The sequence below is a fragment of the Sceloporus occidentalis genome, unplaced genomic scaffold (assembly GCF_023333645.1).
Source record: "Sceloporus occidentalis isolate IW3139 unplaced genomic scaffold, rSceOcc1.0.p SCAF_5, whole genome shotgun sequence".
Lineage (NCBI taxonomy): Eukaryota > Metazoa > Chordata > Lepidosauria > Squamata > Phrynosomatidae > Sceloporus > Sceloporus occidentalis.
The window spans coordinates 116,871,544-116,894,746 of record NW_028316985.1 but is presented as its reverse complement, the minus strand read 5'-3'; the positions used below and the strand labels follow the sequence as shown (position 1 = coordinate 116,894,746).

Genomic DNA, 23,203 nt, shown 5'->3' with positions numbered 1-23,203 from the left:
TGTGTGGGGCGATTATATGGGGAGATGCGGTCCCTCAAGTAACTCAAGCCCAAGCCATGTAGGCCTTTATAGGTGATAACCAACACCTTGTATTGCGCTCGGAAGCGAACAGGCAGCCAGTGAAGATCTTTCAGAATAGGTGTTATATGGTCAAACCTGCAAACACCAGTGACCAATCTGGCTGCAATATTTTGTACTAGTTGAAGCTTCCGGGCTTGGTACAAGGGTAGCCCCATGTAGAGTGCATTACAGAAATCTAGACGAGAGGTTACCAGAGCATGTACCACGGTTTCAAGGTCCTTTTGGCCTAGGAAGGGTCGCAGTTGGCGTATCAACCGAAGTTGATAGCAAGCACTTATGACCGTCACATCTACTTAAGATGTCAACTGCAGAGACGAGTCCAGAAGTACTCCTAAACTGTGAACTTCGTCCTTCAGGGGAAGTGTGACCCTGTTCAGGACAGGTGGATAAATTTCCTTCCCTGGGCCTGGGGAACCTATCACCAGTACTTCCGTTTTCTCTGGATTCAGACTGAGTTTGTTTTCCCTCATCCAGCCCATTACTGACTCCAGGCAGACATTGAGAGGAGAGACTCCATCCTTAATCACTGCATCAGTCAGAGACACAGAGAAGCATATTTGGGTGTCATCAGCGTACTGATAACACCGCGCCCCATGTCTCCGGATGATCTCTCCCAGCGGTTTCATGTAAATGTTAAACAAAGTGGGGGATAATATAGTGCCATATAATAGTGCCATTCTATTCTAGCTTGGTCAGGCCTCCTGGAATATTGTGTCTAGTTCTGGGCACCACAATTTAAAAAGGATGTTGAGAACATGGAGTGTGTCCAGAGGAGGGTGACCAAAGTGAAGAGTCTGGAAACCATGCCTTATGAGGAGAAAGTTAGAGAGCTGGGTATATTTAGCCTGGAAGGGAGACAGTTAAGAGGTGATATGGTAGCCCTTTGAAGGAGCGTAATACTGAGGCTAGAGCAAGCTTGTTTTCTGCTGCTCCAGAGAAACAACAGATGCAAGCTACAGGAAAAGAGGTTCCACCTAAACATTAGGAGGAATGTCTTGACAGTAAGATCTATTTGACGATGGATCACACTCCCTCAGAGAGTGGTGGAGTCTCCTTCTTTGGAGGTGTTTAAACAAAGGATAGATGGCCATCTGTTGGGAATGCTTTGATGGAGAATTCCTGCATGGCAGAGGTTGGACTGGATGGCCTTGGTGATCTCTTCCGACTCTACAGGATTCTATGAAATTTCCCCCTTTTGTTAGCCTCTGTATGTCCAAGGCCCTGTATCAGTTCAGCTATCTAACACTATCAGGGACCCATTCTCTCTTCACTTTAGAGCCCAATAGGTGAGATGTCAACAGACTGCATCCCAAGAGAAGACTACAAAGATAACGGAGATGCCCAGTTCCAGAATCTATCTCTCTCTCTCTCTCTGTCTGTAGGATAGATATGCTTCTGGCAACACTTTAATATTAAACCTACCATTTCTCATCATGGAATGGTGACTCCCAGGAGTACAGTTAGGATGGCCAATAACAAGGGAAAGTAGGTTTTTGTAAACCCATGATACTTTTTTTTTAGAATTGTATGCAATACCATAAAGAAGAAGAAAGAGGACAAAACTAAAATTAGCCCTACCTACCGCTGACTTTGACTACACCTATGCACCCTGTCAGTCCCAAAGGTCACCAACTGCCTCTTCTTATCAGTTTTCGCAACATATCATTTCTCCCTTCTACTTTTGTTGCAAGCTTTAGTCTGATTCTTTTTTAAAAAAAGTTTCTTCTTGTTAATCATAATTTATTGCTTTCTTAATATGTCTCTATCTATTCATTACTTGTTAATTAATAGATTTTGTCCTTATGACTTAACACCAAGCTACATTTCAGCACTGCACTCATTAGGAAAGCTGTGGAACCCAAGTCTTTGTGCTACTAGCTCATATGTTACACTGTTCTCTTGGACAGATGACTGCTGCAAGCACAAAACCAGCACCACTGATTCCTCTCTAAGAGTCTTAAGATATCTACCTGAATTAACTTCAGAGAATATTCCCACAAAGATACTCATCATGACTACATAGTAGGCATCTGATTCCAGTACATATTCTCCCAATGTCTTTATGCCTTCATAAAAGCTATTTCCAGAATTAACAGAGTATGGAGCAGGGATGGGCTTTTTCATTTTTTATTTTATTTTATTTTGCTGTCCCATTCTTTCATGGGTAATACATCTGGAGCTGTATGCCCACTGTGGGGAGGGCTGAAACCCGAGGTGAGTTTCTGCTCTGCCCATTGAATAGAGCCAAAAATAGGCAATTACATATTTTCTATTCTTTCTGTCACCTCCCAATTCCTTTTCTTCACTATGTAGTTGACCCATGGACAGGACAGATCATTTTTGCCAGAGGCAGAAAGAAGCTTGTCACTTACTGAGCATTTGAAAAAAATTAAACCAAGGGCCACATGAGATCAGGCCAAGGACTACCAGCAGCCCTATGGCTGCAGGTTGCTCACCTCCAGTACAGAGGCATGGACTAGGGAAATTGCCACATGTCCTCATGCTGCAATCATGTTAGTTAATAAAAATGGAAACATTCTGGTTCCAGAGTAGACATTATTGTACCTCTCTGTAATAGCATGACTGAGGTGTTATGCCATTGAACTCTCTTCTGCATTCCCCCTTACCCCCTCACTGTCCTATGACCTACCCAGAGTGTCTTTCATTTTTTAAACGTTTTATTTTTATTTTGACTTTTTAATGCAGTTCCAGGGTTATGGTGAGGCAATTAAGTTTTTAAAAAAGAAAAGAAAAGAAATAGCTGACTGAAAAAATAGGAAAACATAAAGGAAACCAGCCTGCTTGGGAATAGCAAGGGGGAGGGGGACAAGAAGGAGAGGAGGAGATGCTGACACTATGTGACTCCCAATATTGGAACTGCTATTGCTGTGATGTTTCAAAGGACCACATCATGATTGGGAGCTTATTGATGGGTTTCCCCATCAATGAAAAAGGATGTCCTAACTATGCTTCTTAAAGGCATAGGAGTGCCACTGAGTTTGATAAAAACCGAAAGATACCCAAATGTTAAGAGGTTAGGTAAGGATGCATTCTATCACCCTACCTGTTCAACTTGCATGCAGAAAATAGCATGTGAAGAGTAGGGTTAGACCCAGAAGGAGAAGTGAAATTAGTAGGAAGGAACATCAACAACCTAAGAAACGTGGATGGCACCATACTACTAGCAGAGAACATCACAGACTTGAAATAATTACAGTGGATCCTTGTTATATGCTGGGGTTTGGTTCCCCGTGTATAACAAAATCTGTGGATGCTCAAGTCCCATTAAATATAATGACATAGCAAAATGGTGTCCCTTATAAAAAATGGAAAATCAAGGTTTGATATTTGAAATTTATACTTTTTTGAAACATTTTCAAACCGTGGATGCTTGAAGCTGTGTATAAAAAATCCGTGTATAAGAAGGGCTGACTGTACTAAGGAAAGTAAAAGAAGAAAGTGCAAAGGCAGGCTTACTGCTGAACATAAAGAAAACAAAAATAATGACTATGGAGGATCAATGTAAGTCCAACCTAGATAATGAAGAAATCAAAATAGCTAGAATAGTTCCCTTACCTTGGATCAAACATTGACAAAAACAGAGATTGCAGTCAAGAAATCAGAAGAAGACTAAGAATGGGAAGGGCAGTGATGAAAGAACTCGACAAGATTCTAAAGTGTAGAGATACACAGCAGAACATTAAAGTCAGAATCATTCAAGCTATTGTGTTCCCACTTACATTATACAGGTGCGAGAGCTGGATAGTGAAGAAAGCTGATAATAATAAACTCATTTGATATGTGGTGCTGAAGAAGAGTGCTGAGGATATTGTGGACAGCCAGAACAAGTGGGTGTTTGAACAGATCAAGCCCAAATTCTCCCTGGAAGCAAAGATGATGAAGTGGGGTTGTTTTACTTTGGTCAAATTATGAGAAAGCATGACTCACTAGAAAAGGCAATAATGCTAGGGAAGGCAGAAGGCAACAGAAAGAGAGGAAGACCGCATGCCATATAGATCAGGGGGGTCACAGTCCTGAATTTACAGGACTTAAGCAGAGAAGTGGAGGACAGGGAGTCTTGGAGATGTTTCAGCCACAGAGTCACCATGAGTCAGGGCTGACTCGAGGGTAATTAGCAGCAACAACAAACCGCGCATTGAGACACATAGGTTGGAGGCGATGTTGTGCAATAAGTATCGCCAAATGTGCCATTTTCCAGCTTTAATTGTAGTTTAAAAGCCACATGCAATAATCTCTGAAGTCATATTAGGAAATCTATAACTCTACAGCTGTATAATATCATTGTATTTTTCTTTCCAGTAGATGAAGTCTTTTGATTTACAATGTGAAAGTTCTAAAGTTTTTGGTGTCTAGTCTTTCATCTCGCTGACAATATATTATGTGATCTTCAGACCTCATGGCTCTTAGACAAATATATCTATAGGTAACATTGCTTTCATTTCTGGTTTCATCAGTTAACTGACCTGCATGCCTTCTTGGCCAGAGATTCCAATTCCAACATCAGCAACTTGAATCATACTGACATCATTGGCACCATCACCTAGCAAGAGAGGAGGAAATATAATATTGCAATGATGAGTTGATGAAAAAGAAAACATATCACATATACAGAGCCAAATTATATGTGTTGTTGCATGTATCTTTGCATATTTAAAAATGGCAGCTAGGAGCACTGGGAAGAATAACTCCTTTGAAGTTTTTTGCATTTGGAGGAAATCTTCCACTGCAATCCTGAGCACATGTAAATAAACTACCTGTTTCCCTTTTGGCACAAATCTAAAGTCACTTTCTAAGTTCAGGAACATAAAACATTTTATATGTGGCTTCATTTGCTCATAAATAATAATATTTGGGTATTTAAAAGACTGATTAATACAGATATCAATCAATTTAATGCTGTAATAGACCAGCATAAAAAACAGAGAAGACAATTTTGACCATAAAATCAAATATGAAATAAAATAACAAGCAATAAAATAAACACATAAAATTCACATTTAATAATAAAAGGGAGTAAGTCACAACATTCTTCCTAAACTTAAGATCATACAGATATATAATCTTACTGGATGCACATGGTTTCTCTGGTTTTTCTTCAGATCATGCAGATAACAATTACAAATTTACTACATAATTTAATTTTAATTGTTTTCAGTTTTTGTAACAAGCAGTTGAACTTGAACAAAGAGCTGAACTTGAAGATATTTTACATAATTTAGTTTTTGTCAGATTATGAAATGTAGCTGGAAGGTTTAAACTGAAAACAGATGAAACCATCAATATAATAATAAACCAATGAAAGCTATTGTGTATTCTGAACTTAATCTTCTCCATCATTTCAGCAGACACAGAAAGCTTTTTTTTAAAAAAAGAAAAACAACATCTCACTAAATACTGTTTTTGTATACATAAAACCTCATCTAATTTTTAAACTTATCGCTAATAAAGGTTTCTGTTATTTTGGAACTTCATATATGTCTGAAATTTCTTGGATGTGTGTATTTTCGGAGCTTGGAAGGTCAGGTTGCATATCCATAACTGTTGTTTTTTAAACAGGTATTCCTGAACCTGTGCAGAGCATATTTGGAATCTTCTAGAAGAGCTAGGCAGATTTTTGGCAGTAGTTCTGCCTATCCGCTATTCCCTCACTGTTCCTGCTCATTTACCACAGTTTCAAAGGGTGCCACATAGCAGCATCCAATGAGTACAATGTACAGGATACACCATGAGGGAAGGATAGGCGGGTTTGTGTGAATTCACAGATGACCTCTCAAAGAATTACAGTTACAGGTATGCAACCTGTCCTCCTTCTTCATGGTTTCTATGGTTTACACAACTAGGAGACTAGCAAACTACTCACAAAAGGTGGTGGGAGTATCATACTAGAAACCAAACATACTGAATACTTCAACCATGGAAATATTTTATAGAATACAACTAATGTAATTCTCACCCAAAGTTCAATGAAAACAGTTGACTGTTTCAAACTTGACTGTCCTCCCAAAGGCTGCATCAGTTCTGGAATGACCATCCAGTCTATAATGTGATTGAAAAGTCAGTGGTTGTGACAACACAGCAGCTCTACACACAGCTTCTAGTGGTATGCCACTCAAGAAGGCTGAGGAGGCAGCTACCGCCCTGGTAGAAAGGGCTCAGATTTGAGTAGTGGATTCTTCCCAATCAGTTCATAAGCAAGGTGTATTGTTGATACCATCCACTTCAAAAATCATTGTGGAGCAACAGCCTGGCCTAGCTTTGAATGTAACACACAAAGAATTTGTTAGTCTGTCTCAGATTTGAACTCCTGTCAATGTAGACTGTAAAGGCTCTACAAACATCAAGTGAATGTCAAAGTTGGAAGTCGGATTCTGCATGAACAATGGTAGAATAATGTCTTCATTCATATGAAATGAGGAAATAGTTTTGGGCAAAAAGGATATATCAGGTTAGAACATAACTTTGTCCTATTGAAAATGCAGGTAAGGCTGAGCTGTGTATCTGTGTGCGCAGCGAGGCATACTATGTTTTCTGTGAGGGGAGGGTCTTCCAGTGGATTGAAATCCATCAAGAACCACAATTATAGATGTCGAAACTAAAGGTGGGCCATTGGTGTGACTGAGGTGATCAAAGCCATATGCAGGAGAAGAACCTGTTTCAATCTGGCTGATGTCAGTCTGGAGCATGACTTCTGAGCACAACTTTTACCAAAGTTCAAAACCTGTCTTCCAGAAGATAGGCTACAGCTGTCCTTGTACCTAGAATTGCACCAATAAATCTCACTTCTTGGGAGGTAGTAAGACTGGATTTCTCCCAGTTAACAACTAGATCACATGAATTTTGCAGTGATCAACATATTGGATCAACTCCTGCTTGGGACTGATGACTATGAGCAAGTTGTCTATGCAAGGAAAAAGTATTATACCTTGCTGATGCAGAGAAGCCTCCAAGACAGGCACAATTTCATGAAAACACGAGGGACCATGGATAGGCCAAGGGAAAGTCACAGAACTGGAAAGCTATTCTCTCCACAGTGAAGGAAGGGATTTGCCTATGTGACTGTTGAGTCCTAGTGTGGAAATATGCTTCCCTGAGACTCTGTGAACCAGTTCTCTCTCTGCAACAATGGAAGAATGGAAGATAAGGTTACTACATGAAATTGCCTGTGGGGAATACAGGAGTTGACCCATCTGAGATCTAATATGGGACAAAGTCCCCTGTCTTTCTTCTTCACTATGAAATAACGGGAGAAAAAACCAAGGTGGATAGCTGATGTCAGTACAGACTCAATAACCCCCTTTTCTGGTAAAGTGGTGTTTTCATTGAGGAGAGTGTTTGAAGGAGGAGTCACATGTAACACCTTCATTGGGGGATATTCCTTGAAGGCATACCCATTCTGGATGATGTTGAGGACTCAGGGGTTGGTGGTTATCACAGACAAGGCAGAATGGAAGTAAGCCAGTCTGTCTGTGAAAGTTGCAGAAAGGTTGTGGGGAGGAGGAACTGAAGAGTCAAAGGCATCTATTGCCCTGATCTAGACCCTTTTTCTTCAAGGTGGAACAATATTTCAAGGATGAGGTTAGCCTCTTTCCCGAAGATGTTGACGACCAGGAAAGTATCTGGAATTTCTCACAAAGGATAGGCTAAAGGAAATGCTCTGGCCATAGGTGGATCTTTGCCATCTGTAATGGAGTTTGGAAGTGCCTTGATATGTGGAGGGCACAGCATATTTCTCCACAGTAGTTCACATTTTCTGCATGAACTCCAATTTAGCATCTATACACTTGTTGAAAAGGTTGGATTTATTGAAGGGCATGTCCTCAATGATTGCTCTTGTTTGCACAGAGATAGAATGAATGCAGCCAGGCATGCCTCTTGAGGGCCACCAAATCAGCCAGAAGCTGCACAGACAGCTATGTGGCAGGTGGAGTTAATCTGTTGACCCACCAAGGAATTGGCCTAGCCCTGTTAAAACATTGGCCAAGTGTTCTTCGTCTTCTGGGAGCTTATTCAATCATGGTAAAATCCTTTCCCATAGGTTGTTGATGGGGATTCAGGCTATGCAGTTGTTGATGCAGAGACTAAGGTGGAGGCAGATTTTTTTTTTTTTTGGCTATGAAGTTGAATTTCAAACCCTCATTGTCAGCAGGTGTCAAGGATGACCATGACTAGTGATGCAACTTTATTTAAGATGCTTCAACAACAATCGAATTTGGCTTGGGTTATTTGAAAAGCAAGTTCAAGTATGAGTTAGTGACTTGATAAAAACTGTCAATCTTCCTCGAGGTTTGATAGAACTGTCAGGGGAGTGGTCCACAAATGGTGCAAAATCTTCAGAAGCAATTGCAAGAGGGGAACAGATGCAGGTGAATGCATCTGTAAACTGCATGCAGTGATTCATATTCATGTTACTTCACTTAGATGTCAAGTGCATTCAGTCTCACCCTCCAAAACACACCCAACCTGAACCTTGACAACCGGCAGAGAGTCAGCAGGAGAGAGAGGCTTCAGGGCCATTGATCTTGGTGGGCCCAGTGGTTCAGCACTGGTGGAGTTGAAATTGTTTGGTGGACTTTGGGGCAAGTGTCTCAAGATCCTCCTCCTCCTCTTCTTCTTTTTTCTCCTCCTCTTTCCATGTCTATCCAAGCAATGAGAAGAAGAGGACTCTAAATGCACAGAATGCCCTGGAGCTGGCATCAGTGTTCAAAACTGATCCTGTATGTTTAGGAGGTTTTGAAAAAACCTCAGATTCAAGTGACATTTGCTTGACTGGCAAGATGACGTAGCTTCTGATGTGGACCTGGGTGGAATTGATACAGTCGCCATGGGCAGTTTTGTAGGTTTGAAATCCTGTTTGTAGAGCAAAGCCTTAAGGCAAGACTCACAATTCTTATGCGCTCAGAGCATAAAGGCTTTACAATGGACACAGGTACTAACTGTGTCCCTCACCCAGGCAATGAAGGTAGTGAGAGTAGTTGTTGCAGCTAGGGAATTTCACTTCACAATCAGCATACCTCTATAAAGGGCAGAAAGAAGCCATTACTGGCAAAGTTGTACTCAAGGCAGTACAAAGTTAAAACCAAAAGTTGAAGATTTCCTAAACCAGGGGCATATGCAGAGGAAGAAGCCATAGCAAGCCAAGTCATAATCAGAATAAGAAAAAAGAGACCAAGCTGAGGAATTAGAGAGGAGAAAAAGATGATAAATGCACTGAATCAAACCAATGAGGAAAACACCAAGACAAGGTTCCTTGATGCTGCTAATGCAGTGGGTGAAAAGGAACTGGGGTAGATGAGTGGGAATAGCGAGGGTATAGCTGGGGGTGGATGGAGCTACTGCCAAAAATTTGCCTAGCTTATCTAGAAAGTTTCAAATATGCTCTGTGCAGGTGCAGGAATACCCAGCTGTGTGAATCTCAGAGACCATGAAGAAGAAGTAGCTAGTTACCTGCAATTAATTCTCTTTTGTAGCTATCACACACTATATTACAATTATAACTTAACATGGCATAACTTCAGCCTGTTTATAGTGCAATTTAAACATTTAAAGTTACTGTTATAGTTACAGGGGTGGGGCCTCACTAAATGGTGGAAGAAGAATATCACAGGATTCAAGTGCTGGCTTATGCTATGCCTTTTTGCTCTGGTGAGGGTCCTTAAGGTGAAATAAGGTATATTTTCTATCACTGGCCAGAGGTTTGTAAGCTTTGTGGTTCAAGTTGTTCTATATTCTGCAATGGTTTAAATATTCTTTCTAATATCTGGTCCTAAGAATGTTTAGAAATCTTTCTGAGAAAAGAATAAAGACCAGGTAGTGATACAGGAAAACCCTATCAAACATTTTATTCACCATTTTAAAATAAAATATTTCATAAATGAAATTTTCCTCATTGTTCCATTTTTCCTAGTTTTTTTACTCCCCTTCCCTGAGGCTTTTGTATCTCCATACCCACTGATACTATTTCCATTTTTAAAACATACTAAATAGAAAGATAGTTTCAGGACCATTTCAAAATACACAATTATAGTGCTATGATTCCATTTTAACAACTATGGAATTGTGGGATTTGCAGTTTAGGAAGGGGTATTTAAAATTCTCAGGCAGAGAAGGGTAGTTCCTCACAAAATTACAAACCACAGGATTCTGTAGGATGTTGTCATGGCAGTGAAAGTGGAATAATAGTGCTATAATTGTGCAGTGTGAAAGAACCCTCAATGTCATATCTAGTTTGGCCCTCAATTATATTGCCTTCAATTACTGTCAAAGTTGCAAATATATAAGTGGTAACTTGGCAGCTCAGAGAACAGAGTCAGCAGGAAGCCTCTGAATTTTTTTCAACTACACAAGCTAACAACAAAGAAAAGCTACTATGCTGCACATAATATTAAGGCTCTAACTACTGATTACATGCCAATTTATATTATGAGAGCTCTGTGATTACCTTGCTAGCAAGTGAAACAGTTGGGAAGGGCTGAGCAGAAAACAAGTAGGAGGAAAGGAATATTAGATTCTTTTTCTATTTTTTCATTCCTCCAAGTTACCCCCCCCCCAAAAAAAAACCTCCATAAAGTTTAATCCAGTGTCAAAGCCACCGATGGAAACCTCTGTCCTGTTTCTTTCCCTACACTCTGCTCAAAATCCCAGCTTTTTAAAAAAGTACAAATTGTCATTCAGCCTTCAAAGGGAGTACTATTTATGACTCAGTAAACAACAACAGGATGAGATCAGGCAGTAAATAATTTCATCAACAATAACTATATAAATGCTGAAGAAAATCGCACTCCAGTGTAAATGTACACCTTTAAATAGCTGCATTATATACAGTGTGCCCTTGGTATACAAAATCCGTGGATGCTCATGTGCCATTCAATACAATGGTCTCTCTTATATAAAATGGCAAAATCAAGGTTTGCTTTTGGGAATTTATACATTGTTATAATATTTTCAAGATGTGGGTGCTTCAATCCGTGGACAAAGAATCCAAGGATATGGAGGGCTGACTGTATTCCTCTATATGCAAAATACAATGAAAGGATAACAAGACTTTTAATGTGCCAGGTGAAAAGAGATGCTGCCTTTTCATATGGAAAATGCTGCAGAATCTTTATTTTGGCTTTCCCTAATGATAAACTACTACTAATTGTTCTCATTCTGCTTTTCCCAGTTGTGCACAACTCCAGAGTGGAGAAAGCAGCTATCTGGTAACAGATATGCATGTTACTCTACTAACTCTTTTCATATGAGCCAATGTTTGGAAAGAGTAAGTGTGATTAACTTACAATTTCTACTGCATAAAGTCACTTTCAGACTGGCTTCATTTTGAAAGCTGGGCATGAAAGGAACAGGTCACAGCAACCCTTGCTCCTTTCATGCTCAGAAGCCGTTGTTTATCGTGCTATTTGAAGGAACAAACAATGGTCAACACTAACTATGGTTAATTTCAAACAAGCCACTTTCAAACTATGTGTTATAAAAGTTGGTTTGTTGATACTAACAAATGTTAGTGTTAACCACAGTTTCAAAACCAAATGGCACAACAAAGTGCAGCTTGTTAAAAGTGGAAGCATTTGACCATCTCCTCCTCTAGAAGGACAGAATGAGGATATTGCACAAGCCTACGGTTTCTGTGGGTTGTCCATGCAGTGCCAAAACAGTTTAATGCAGGTAGGGAATAGTTTTGGACCAAAGGACTAGCTTTGACCCAAAGTCTAGAGGTTCCCTTATCAATTTTAGTGTGACATGCAAATGTGCCCAATACTACTTTGAATCCTGCATTCATTCTCATGTACGTGGGGTTTTGGGGTCAAAGTAGATGTTCAAGGGAATGTGTATTTCCTATAAATAATCTGTTTTCCTTCCCATAATGGAACTGTCCCAGAGATATGTGCCTTAGAAACAAGACTTGAAAATTAAAGCCAAGCTTGACTTCCAATGATCAGTCACAAGATAAAGCATGCTATGTGCAAGATACATAGGTATGTAAAATCATATGCTATGACAAATTAATTGGAAAACATCTCTGCAAAAGAATAAATAAATAAATAAATAATTCTAAATTAAGAAAAACATTTAAATTTAAATTTAGAAAGCAAGTCTTCTCAATTACTTCAGCAGAAGGAGAAAACTCAGCACATAAATGAAAATACCCACTGGATAGGCATGGGCACTAGTCTACATGAATTGGAACAATCATAACCAGCTTGTTATATAGGACCATTAGTGTGTACTTGATGCTTCAGAGGATAACATAACCAGAAAAACAAAACTCAACAAAAAAACAGGTCCCTGCTGCCCAAACTGTTTATCATCCAAAAATTTAGACAATACCTCACCTATAGCCAGGGTCATCACTCTCAGCTCCTTTCGTACCAGTGTCACTAACTGGCTCTTCTGCACAGGGGTTGCTCGGCAGCAGATCACAGCCCGGACACGTCCCGTGAGCACTAAGAACTTCTTCTGCACACGTTCATGCAATGCAAATTTTAATGTTGGTCCATCTATAACTAGTGCATAAGTGAAGTGGGAAATGTGAATTATCGAAGTGGTTGGGATGCTTATAATATTTGTATTGCGCCTTCCCCTGGAAGAAGCATTCCTCCTGATATCTTCTAAAATATCGTCTATCATATTTGAACAGTCATCCTGGTTGGAAAAAAAGAAGCTTGTGAGATGACACACTGTAATTTTTGTCCAGTTTCTTGTATGATTACACATCATACTTTCACTTTTCAAAACACATCTGGGTGGTAAGACATACCAGCATACTGAGATTTTAAGATCTTTAGCGTAAGCCCTTCTCTTGGTACTGTTGCTCCTAGAATCACATTTGGAATGGATACGAGATAAGGATTCCCTGGTGCCTGCTCCCAAGCTTTGCTTCCAACCCCTGATGAGGAAAGTAAGGTTACCTCCCTCTTTCTGATGTCCTTCCCCTAGCTAGCAAAGAATTTTTCATTCAGACTGACCACTGAGATCTGAGTGGACCTACAGTGACAAAAGACTGTTGAATCTTTTTTTAAAATTGATATCATTTTAATTGTTTTAGCCTCTTTTTGGTGTGTTTTAATTATATTTGCTTTTACTTGAGTCTTAATGTTAGGAGCTTGTGTGCTATTTATCTGAAGAAAGGCAGAAGAAAACTAATAATAAATAATAATAAGTACATATGAATCATCTAGTTTGCTTTCCCCTCCTCTTTGCATGCTGCTGTGAAGACAAGAATGGAAGCTTGCATTTCCATTTTGATTAACTGTAGTTTAATGTTATGCCTGAAATCCATATTTATGATTATGGGGAAACAAGCCAGTCCTCTAACCTGATGTTGACATGGTTCAACGAAACTACAGTTAGGGTTAATCACAGCATTTTGTCTTTGGACAAAATGACATGCAGCATTTAATAAAAAAAAAATGCAAACAAAAACTTCTGAACTCTTCACAAATATGCTAAGCAAAAGAATGGTTACTGTGGCTTATTTTCAGCATAATGAAAGCCATGATTTATGCTTGATAAATTATGATGATCATGATGTCCAAACCACCTGTCCCTTTGTTAAAAGTTTAGCAAGTGAGTCGCAGCCTCAGTTCTTATTTAACTTGGAACTGGAAACCAATGGTTGCAGGAAATACTGGAAGAGGTTATCTTTTCTAGTGTATGCATGTATGTGCGCGCTCTCTCTCTCTCTGTATTTATGTATATGTGTAGTCTGATTCATGTGGGGAAAAAGACATATTATGAAGTCATGCAACCTGTGTAGAATTGCAACTTTTAAAGAGTTTACTTGTGGAGACAACAGGCAGATGGGAACCTTGGCACTAGGCAATGGGAGCGGAATCAGGGAAAGGAGGGGGCTGCTCCCAGGAGTGAGTATATAAAAGGGAGGAACAGATTTGAAAGTTGTTGTAGATGTTTAGTGTGCCCTGAGGGGTGAAGAGCTGCTGAGACTAGGTTAGGCTGCTGTGAGGGACAGCTATAAAAAGTTTTAGGTACCCAAGAAAGGGAAGAAGAATGTCTTTATTATATTATTGCAGTGCCCTATGGGAGACATAATGTTTGGTGACTAGTGTAGTCACAAATAACCAGAAAGGTTATATGATACAAAAGTTTAATAAGGTTCTATGAGAACAGTCTGTAAGGGAACATATATAAAGCTATAAAGAAACAATTACAAAGGCCCAGTCCAGACGGGCCTTTGCGGCACCCTCATCACGTGCTAGGGATTGGCCAAGGGCGCACCGTCCATATGTGCCTCACCCCTAGCACGTGATGAGGGCGTCAAAATGGCAGCGCCCTTGTACACACAGGTGACACCATTTTGACATGACGGATGAGCGTCCGCATGTCGCGCCCCCATTGTGACGTCGCGAGTGCGTCATTGGAGCACTGCGGCATCACAATGGTGCTGCAGAAAGAACCGCTTTTTGCGGGTTCTTTTTGGTGTGTGAGGGAGCCGCACGGTTTGTTCGCTGCGGCTTCCACGTGCAGCAAAACAATGTGCCGGCAGACCGCCCTTTTTGGGCGGTCTGTACCCCGCCATAGACAAGCTAAACGAATTATTAAACTGTGCAACTAATAAGGTATTTATGCACTGTATCCATTGTGAACATCATCCACTAAAAGAGATACTTTAAGTGTGGTACATACCTCCGGGAAAGGGCGGAGTGGCGGTGGCCTGTTTGGCTGCAGAGGGATGCTGCAGCAGCCGAACTGCTCGGCGTTCCTCCACCCCAAAAAGAACCAAGAAAAAACAGGTTCTTTTTGCTATGGCGCTGGCATGTACAGTGACATGTATGCTGCACGTCCCTTATGTCAAAATGGCAGCATCCGTGCAGATGGGATGCTACCATGATGCAGCCACCGATACACCACAGGGTTCGGGAGCATGCGGTTAATACGCACTTCCGAACCCTAGTATCGGAGCTGCTACACGCCTTTTGGCCCATCTGTACTGGGCCATATTCAGTCTGACATGCAAATAAATTTCTTACTTTGTTTCAACAAAAAGCTATCTGAAGTGATTTAAGAAACATATTAAAAATCTACCAACATTGAGAAAATTCTTTTAGATTTGGGTCACATTAGATAGTGTGTGTGTGGCTGTCAAAGAGTATATGGTGCCAAGCTGGGGGGGGATTTGAAACCCAGAGGGCTGGTGTCTAAAGAGAGTTATAGTGCAGAGGCACTTAAGAGAGTCCCAAGTTGGAGCCTCACAGTGAAGAATTGGTGGGATAGTGGACATCACCTTCACATAATTGGTGGCAGCAGTAGCACACCTTAAAAAGGAGTGAAAGGTTTTGAGAGATTTTGGCAGTGCCACATTGTCACCTTCACGCTACTCAAAGGACATAAAACACCAGTATCAGTCCTTATACAGTTCTAACGAAATAATGCAGCTTCTGCACAAGAGCTTGGAAACTAGTTGGGAGCTTACTGATATGTCCCCTACTGAAATAAATGGAAACTTTAAATATGGTTGCATGCTAATGATACATAGTGACTCACAACATAATGTTTGCAGGTGTTTGTACTTCAAAATCTGACATAATGGCTCTGCATTTCTAGCAAGAGATGGTTGATCTAAAATGCTAATTAAATTGTTGTTATGTGAGTACTTATAAGAAAAATTAGTTTATCTACTGGCTATTTTTTTAAATAAGTAACCCAATTAATTTGTCAATTTTCAAGTGACTCATTTGAGGAAACAAAGACTTGATTTTGTGAACAACAAAATAATTGCTCCCCCATCTTTCAATATGTTTTTAAGGAAATTTTTTAAAAGGATATAATTAGCATATAGAAAAGAACACGTTCCCTTTTAAGCATTTTTTCCTTGACTGGATAATTAAAAAGCGAACACAAAAACACTACCATTTTTCTTCATTAGAAAATCTAAGTAGATTATTTTCCTGGAATACTATCAGTAATTCCATTTTAATGAGATAATTCCTAGCACATTAATGGTAATCAAGCAAGGCTGCAGGAAGATACAACAAAGGGCAACTTAGAAAAATTATATTTGCTCAAATTTTAAAGACAAATGTCTGTAGACTGCCATCTGTATGACTACAATAATTTAGCATCTCGCTCTCAAAAGCATTTCAAGACCAATTTAAAATGTGTCAGTCTCTTAACTGAAATTGGGGGGACAGATGAAATCTTGATCTAAGTTTAGATAATTAACTGTCACTCTGTTTTCTATTAGGGGAGAATGTTTGCACAAAACATTCATTTTTCAGTGCTTATGCAGCACAGCCAGCTCTAACCTAGCACCCTGCTTCATTTGAATTGCAGAAATAATCTAGTTTGACCCTACTAGAGTTCTGGTGCCTCAACGAACTACAATTCCCAGAATTTAATAGCACTGAGCCGTGGCAGTTAAAGTGGGGTCAAACCAGATTATTTCTGCAGTGTGGACGCAGCCTAGTTGTGCTGAACTACAGCTCCTTCACACCCAGCCAGGATGTTGACAGGAGAATGGGAAAGCATCACATTGAAGAAAGCCAATACAGCTCATTCTGGGAGTTCAAGACACTTAAATTATGTCTGTAAACTTGACATGAGAATGATTGTCCTCTATGGTTCAAAACACACTGCAGAAATAATCCCATTTGAGATTGCTTTAACTGCCCTGGCTCAATGCTAGGGAATTCTGGAAACTGTATGTTTGTACAGTCTGTACTAGGCATTCAGGCCTAGTACAGACAGGCCGGTTGTGCCAGTATTAGGACTTGATACGGTGCAGCATCCATATGTGCCAAGCCCTAATATCGGCGCCATTACATCACAAGGCTGCAGCCCCATCCACATGCGGATGCTGCAGCAGAGATGCGGGGCTTACAGGGACGACATCTAGCCGCCTGTCTGTACCGCCCCTTAGCTTCTCTGTCAGGGAGCTCTGGTGCCACAATAAACTACAATTCCCAGAATCCCCTAGCACTGAGCCAGGGCAGTTAAAGTGGTCTCAAACTGGATTATTTCTGCAGTGTTTTGGACTGCGGGTACAGTACTGAGAGTGTCTTGCCTTAGGGTGCATCTACACTATACAGAAATAATGCACTTTGACACCATTTTAAGCATTGTAGCTACATCCTATTGAATCCTGGGATTTGTACTTTTACAAGGTCTTTCACCTTTTCTGCCAAAGAGTGGTGGTGCTTCTTAAAAATCAGGATTGTGCAGGATGGAGCCATGACAGTTAAAGTGGTATCAAACAGCATTATTTCTACAGTGTAGATGCACCCTAAGGCTACAAACTGTATTGTCGATGATAACAAGTTGAGACTAAAATAATAATAGACAAGAAAGAAAGAAAAAAACACATTAAGGCAAAAAAAGAGTGAATGTTCAGCACACTCTGGAGAGACAAGACCTTGAGAATCAGTGAAGGCATTTAACTGTTCTGTGCATATCAAAGGAAGAGGAAACAAGGTTCCCACCAAAATTCTAGTCAGATCTAGAAGGTTTTGAAGATAATCACAGAAAATATTATGAAAAAGAACTTCCTAGCTCAGATTCTTAGCATCTGTGTCATGCTGTTAGATGTGGTATGTACCTTATCAATGCTATGTTACATGTGTGGAGCATTGATTTGCAGGTATCACCCTGCAAAAAAGTAAGTAAGTAAGTAAGGAGGTTTTGGTTTTTAAAGAGAAAATGTGTTCTATTGTTTAATATGTTTTAGTCCATTTATCTTTTACTGTTTTAATTTTAAATTGTTTTAAATTTATTTAAAGTGAGTTCATTATATATTGCTCTGAGACCTTGAACACACTCCCTCGGAGTGTGGTGGAGTCTCCTTCTTTGGAGGTCTTTAAGCAGAGGCTGGATGGCCATCTGTCGGGGATGATTTGATTGAGAGTTCCTGCATGGCAGGGGGTTGGACTGGATGGCCCTTGTGGTCTCTTCCAACTCTATGATTCTATGTTTCTATGATATAGAGTGAGATAAAAATATTTCAGACAGACAAACAGACGATCCAGTGAATACCCCCATCCTGGCTGTTTTCTGATGCAAAGAGGGCTACCTCTTAGCCATGGGCAAGCTCATGAACTTCAGCCATACAGTCATTATACTGCAACACAAACATTTTCAGTAAAATACAACTATGGAAGAACCAAATGTCAAACGTACCAAATTACCAGACTTAAGAATGAAGAGCTGGTCAGTAGTGTCCAGTAATTTACAGGAATAAGCTATATTGACAGCTGTCTCTTGTTTATCACCTGTCAGCATCCAAATATTAATTCCAGCTCTTCGAAGGGATTCTATGGTTTCTGGGACACCTTCTTGCAAGCGATCTTCAATCCCAGTGGCACCTTTGACAACAACCAGGTTGATGAAATGTAACAACAGCAGATGGTAAAGAGCAATGCAAATAAATGTAGAAATAACCTATCAGGTAGTATTTGGTGCTAGGGTAGCCATGTTTTCCTAAGCTACTGGTGAGGAAAGTACACCCCTAGGCTGTATGTGGGCCTTTTGAGGCTCACATGCCCCCAGTGACCCCATTTTTTTCATTCCCCCCACAAAAGGTTTTTTTAACCCTTCAAATATGATGGAGATAATTTAGTGCAATTTTGGGAAAGAAAATGCCTAGATGGAAATGCCACTGTCACATAAGTCTACCCACTTTGGGCTCTGGTTTGTACTGGAATTCCAACTTGGACAAGTTTCAGTGGAAATATTGTTCACAATTGTTAATGTTAAACTTTTGCTATCAGATACAATTTGTTGTATATTGTTTTTACGGCAATTTTATGTGTATTGTATTATTACTTTGATTTTGCAATGGCCATTGGCCAAAAGCAATAAAGCATGTATGTATGTATCAGTGGAAATAATGCAACACTCAGTAGGGAAAAAAGTTATTCTGGTGCTCTGGACTATTGTAAAAACAGCACTACCACACACAATGGTGTTATGTGTATTAGAGAAATTAAGGTTAAGTAGAGTTATGTACCTGGTGTACGATATATGTAAATATGTAATAATGCAGTGCTGGAAACGAGTGTTTAGGATACCACGGACAGCCAAAAAGATAAACAAATGGGTCCTTGGATCAAGCCTGAAATCTCACTGGAAGCCAAGATGAACAAATTGAGGCTGTGATACTTTGGCCACATAATGGGAAGGCATAGATCACTAGAAAAGGCAATAATGTTAGGAAAGGTAGAGGGCAGAAGAAAAAGACTGCATGCCAGATGGATGGACTCAATCAGGTAGGTCACAGGCATGAATTTGTAGGACCTGAGCAGTGGAGGATAGGGGATCTTGGAGATGTCTCATCCACAGTGTCACCATGAGTTGGAATCTACTCAAGGGCAGCTAACAACACCAAAATAATTTAAATAAGGGGGTGAGAACATGGAACGTTGGGGTGACTGGTGATTGGCTGAGGAGGAGATTTTAAAAAGGTGGTCTTTTAAAAGTGGTGTCAAACTACATTATTTCTACAGTGTAGATGCACCTTGAGAGATATGAGTCAGTTAGAGATAGGAATTAGACTCAGGATGGTTAGTTAGGTTCAACTCAGATTATGAAGAGTTAGGGAAGGAGTTAGCTGTGTAAGAGTCAGTTAGGATTCTGATTACTTAATTATATAAAAATAACAACTAAGCCTTGAAATTTTAGAACCATAAAATTTTGTACACTCGGGTGCTGAGCAGACAGAGAAGAAAACTCAGGTCGCACCTGAGGTTTCTTGAATTGAAAGGAACTTCCACTGTCCACTAAGGCAGTTCAAACACCACAGGCAGTCCACACCACTCTATTATTTTTTTGTGCCTGCTCTCCAATATATGCACATCATTGCATAAAAACATCACCTGTGACTGCTAATTACCCCCCTCATCTGAGCTGCCATCCCATTGGACACCCTGTGTGACTGTCCACAGTTGCACAAGCGATACAGCACATGTACAAGTGCCTCGGTGTGTCCAGTGACACATGAGCAAAACACAATCATGGATGCCCCATATTTTCCCACTTTCCCCCTTCACTCCATACCCTCCATTGGACTATTTGTTTATGTTATTGCATCCACTGCATTATTGGTGACGTGGTGTGTTTGTCATAATTCCACTTCAAGGGATGTGCAATGGATCAATGGTGTGATGGGTTGATGGTACATCTGGCCACTTGTGTGCTTGCATGCTTGACAAAAAAAACAACAGAATGGTGAGCAGTGGCGCTGATGGCTGTGTCATACTGGGTCCAGGACACATGCTCCAGACCACTTATCTGGGCCTTCCTGCATTCCCACACCCACGCCATGCTGTTTATATGTCAGTGTGATAATGTGCATTTTCCATGTTAGAGCGGAGCAAAAGGTCATTATTTTGCTCCTGCTTTTTGTCCTGGAGTGCAACTTTGCCCTCGTTTTAGCCTCATGAATCATGTAAACAGCAGAGGCTCAAAATGGGATGAAATTACCTTTCTTTGTCTATGTGGACAACCCTTAAATAATTTCTAACTGTATGTTGAGATTATATTTAATAAATTATCCTTCTATATATGCATGTGCTTTTGGGAATGCAGAGAAGGGGATGGTTGCTTTTTTAAAAAAATAAGAGTTACAATACAGTACTTACAGGGACCCATGAATAAGTCTACCCATGTTTTTGAGTCCATTTTTTGGCTAAAATTTCTAGACTTATACATGAGTATGTACCACATTATTTACTAATTAATGGACATATTGTCCATTCACTTGCTCCTTCTTCCATCAAAAATGAATTCTGTAAGTTAGGTGCATGCCATCGTTGGGTCTCCAAGCAACTCCACCCAAAGGATTGTGATAATTGTAGTTTAAAATGTCTGGAAGCCAAAGATACTTCACCTTTGTTTTGATGTGGCAAAAACACATTTCTGAGTTACCTTTGTTACTTCATGAAATTAAGTGATAATTATTAGATTTCCTATTAGATAATTATTAGAGATATTCTGTAAGCAACTCACCAAGCAAAATTAAGTTGTTCTCAAGCCTTTCTGCTGACTCAAGGAGCAGTTCTTCCCTGTTTTCTATACTGCTTTCAGCTAAAAAATGTCCTTGCAACCATTCTTCATACTCGTCATCATTCAATACCTGTGGAATCAGCAAAAGGGCATACAGGGGGGGGGGGGGGAACCAACTACAAATAAAAACCGCTAACAATCCAAGAGGTGAATTCCTATCATTTCAAACTGTCCTTCAATCACTATAAGCCTGAATTTAGAAGTCCAGCTCTTTAAAATGTTTAATCTTTGTGACGGGTAAGGATTTATATTATTTGACATTTCCCCAAAACCACCACAGCATGAAAAAAAATGAATATTGACAGTTTCAGATCACAGGCTGCTGGCCATTCTGGCTGGGGTTGGCAGGCAGGTGGAGGAACATGAAATCCAAAAAAACAACAACCCCCCTAACACTGTGGATCTCCGTGGAGAAAAACAATGGCAACTGTAGCACACGTGCAATGCAGATAAAATCACTTAGCCCCCAAAGGCTTTAATAAAAAGTCATGCTTTGATTTGGTGATGGAAAGACACCAGGTTTGGCACAGATTGGGCATCCTAGGGGAGTTATACCATAACTGGGGTTCATCTCCAAAAAAAGGCTCTCCTGCATGTCCTCCAACAATTTATTGCCCTCACTGGTGGGACACAGGGACAGATGGGGGCTCCAAGAAAATTCAGTTCTTGCACAGGCAAATATAGAGCTAAAGGAGCTAAGTTGCAACCAATCTGAGCTCTGCAATGCCATATAAAAAGAAAGTAAGAAAAGAAAAAGGTGATCGCTCTGCCAGTCTTCCCTGCTGAAACATTTCTATACTGTAATAGGAGGAAATGTTTTAAATTTCACAATAGACATCTACCAAACCCAAAGTCCTTTTCACTGGGTAATATAAACAAGGGATAAAGAGCCTTTATTTATTTGTTTTCATTTAATGTTATATTCTTTGAGGATACTTGATCATGGTCTGCACAGTGGTGGTGGGTGAGGCAAAAGCTAGACCTAAGCAAGGCCATCCCTTTCTCATTCTGTTGTATGTTTTTACCACATCTCTCTTTCTGATGAGTCTTTATCTCTCCACTTTCCTATGGATTCTACAATGCACTGTTGTTGTTATTGTTGTGTGTCTTCAAGTAGTTTCCAAGCTATGGTGACCCTAAAGTGAATCTATCATGGGTTTTTTTGGCAAGTTTCTTCAGAGGGGGGTTGCTGATGCCATCCTTTGAGGCTGAGAAAGGGTGACTTGCCCAAAGTTACCCAGTGAGTTTACATTGTTGAGCTGGAGTTTGAACCCTGGTTTCCATAGCAATAGTCCAATGATAAAACCACTACACCAATCTGGCACTCTGGACAGCACTGGGCCCATTCAAAAATCCTTGCTTTTTATTTATTTTTTAAACATAAAATTTGGATGAATTGTTAAAGTAATAAACTACAGTACTGGATTCTTGGGGAGTCCCCTCCTGAGTATGCAGAAGTAACTGTCTGCTTTTGGGTGCTCCCATTTCCCATTACCCATGCCAATGGATTGCCACAGGACCAACCCACCCACATTCAGTATTAAAAAGAGATCAATGATGATACTGTAAGAATTAAAAGTAGAATATTCTCTGAAAAGCAAAAGCAGTGTGCACTATACAGGACTGTGCAGCCGAGTCTGGTGTATTCAAATATTGTAAGAAAATCCAAAAGAAGATAAGGCCCTTATTTGTTTCTAAATGTGAGCATTTTCCTACAGAACATTGCTTTCTGTACACTCAACATATAAGGAAGTCAGAATTCTGGAAAAAGCTCAGCCAGAGTTACCTGTGAGCCTCCACTGCCATCTACTGAAAGGCTAAAACTACAATAAGATGGTAATTTTGCTCTTATTTAAAATAACAAATCTCTCTCTCTCTCTCTCTCTTTTAAAAGGACCATGATAGATTTGCTTTAGGATCATCATAACTTGGAAATGACTTGAAGACACTTGTGTGTTCCATTATAATGAGGCACACACAGCTTCATGGGGACAAAGCAGGGGTGCCTACTGTGGTAGATCTAGGGCCCAATTCTTTGCTCTTGGGACCTTTCCTATGCCTCACTACCCCATTTGAATTATTGGGAAACCCA

General features: G+C 40.1%; 1 protein-coding gene across 1 annotated transcript in view; it reads right to left on the bottom strand.

Annotated features, from left to right (window-relative positions):
• Nucleotides 1-23,203, bottom strand: part of LOC149312704 (phospholipid-transporting ATPase VD-like) — an 80,858-nt gene that overhangs the window by 14,363 nt on the left and 43,292 nt on the right. Inside the window, exons 15-18 of the mRNA XM_089525194.1 lie at nt 21,055-21,181; nt 18,229-18,413; nt 12,432-12,741; nt 4,566-4,642 (exon numbers count right to left, since the gene is read on the bottom strand). Of these exons, the coding sequence (XP_089381320.1) occupies nt 4,566-4,642; nt 12,432-12,741; nt 18,229-18,413; nt 21,055-21,181 (699 nt within the window). The remainder of the gene's footprint in view (nt 1-4,565; nt 4,643-12,431; nt 12,742-18,228; nt 18,414-21,054; nt 21,182-23,203) is intronic.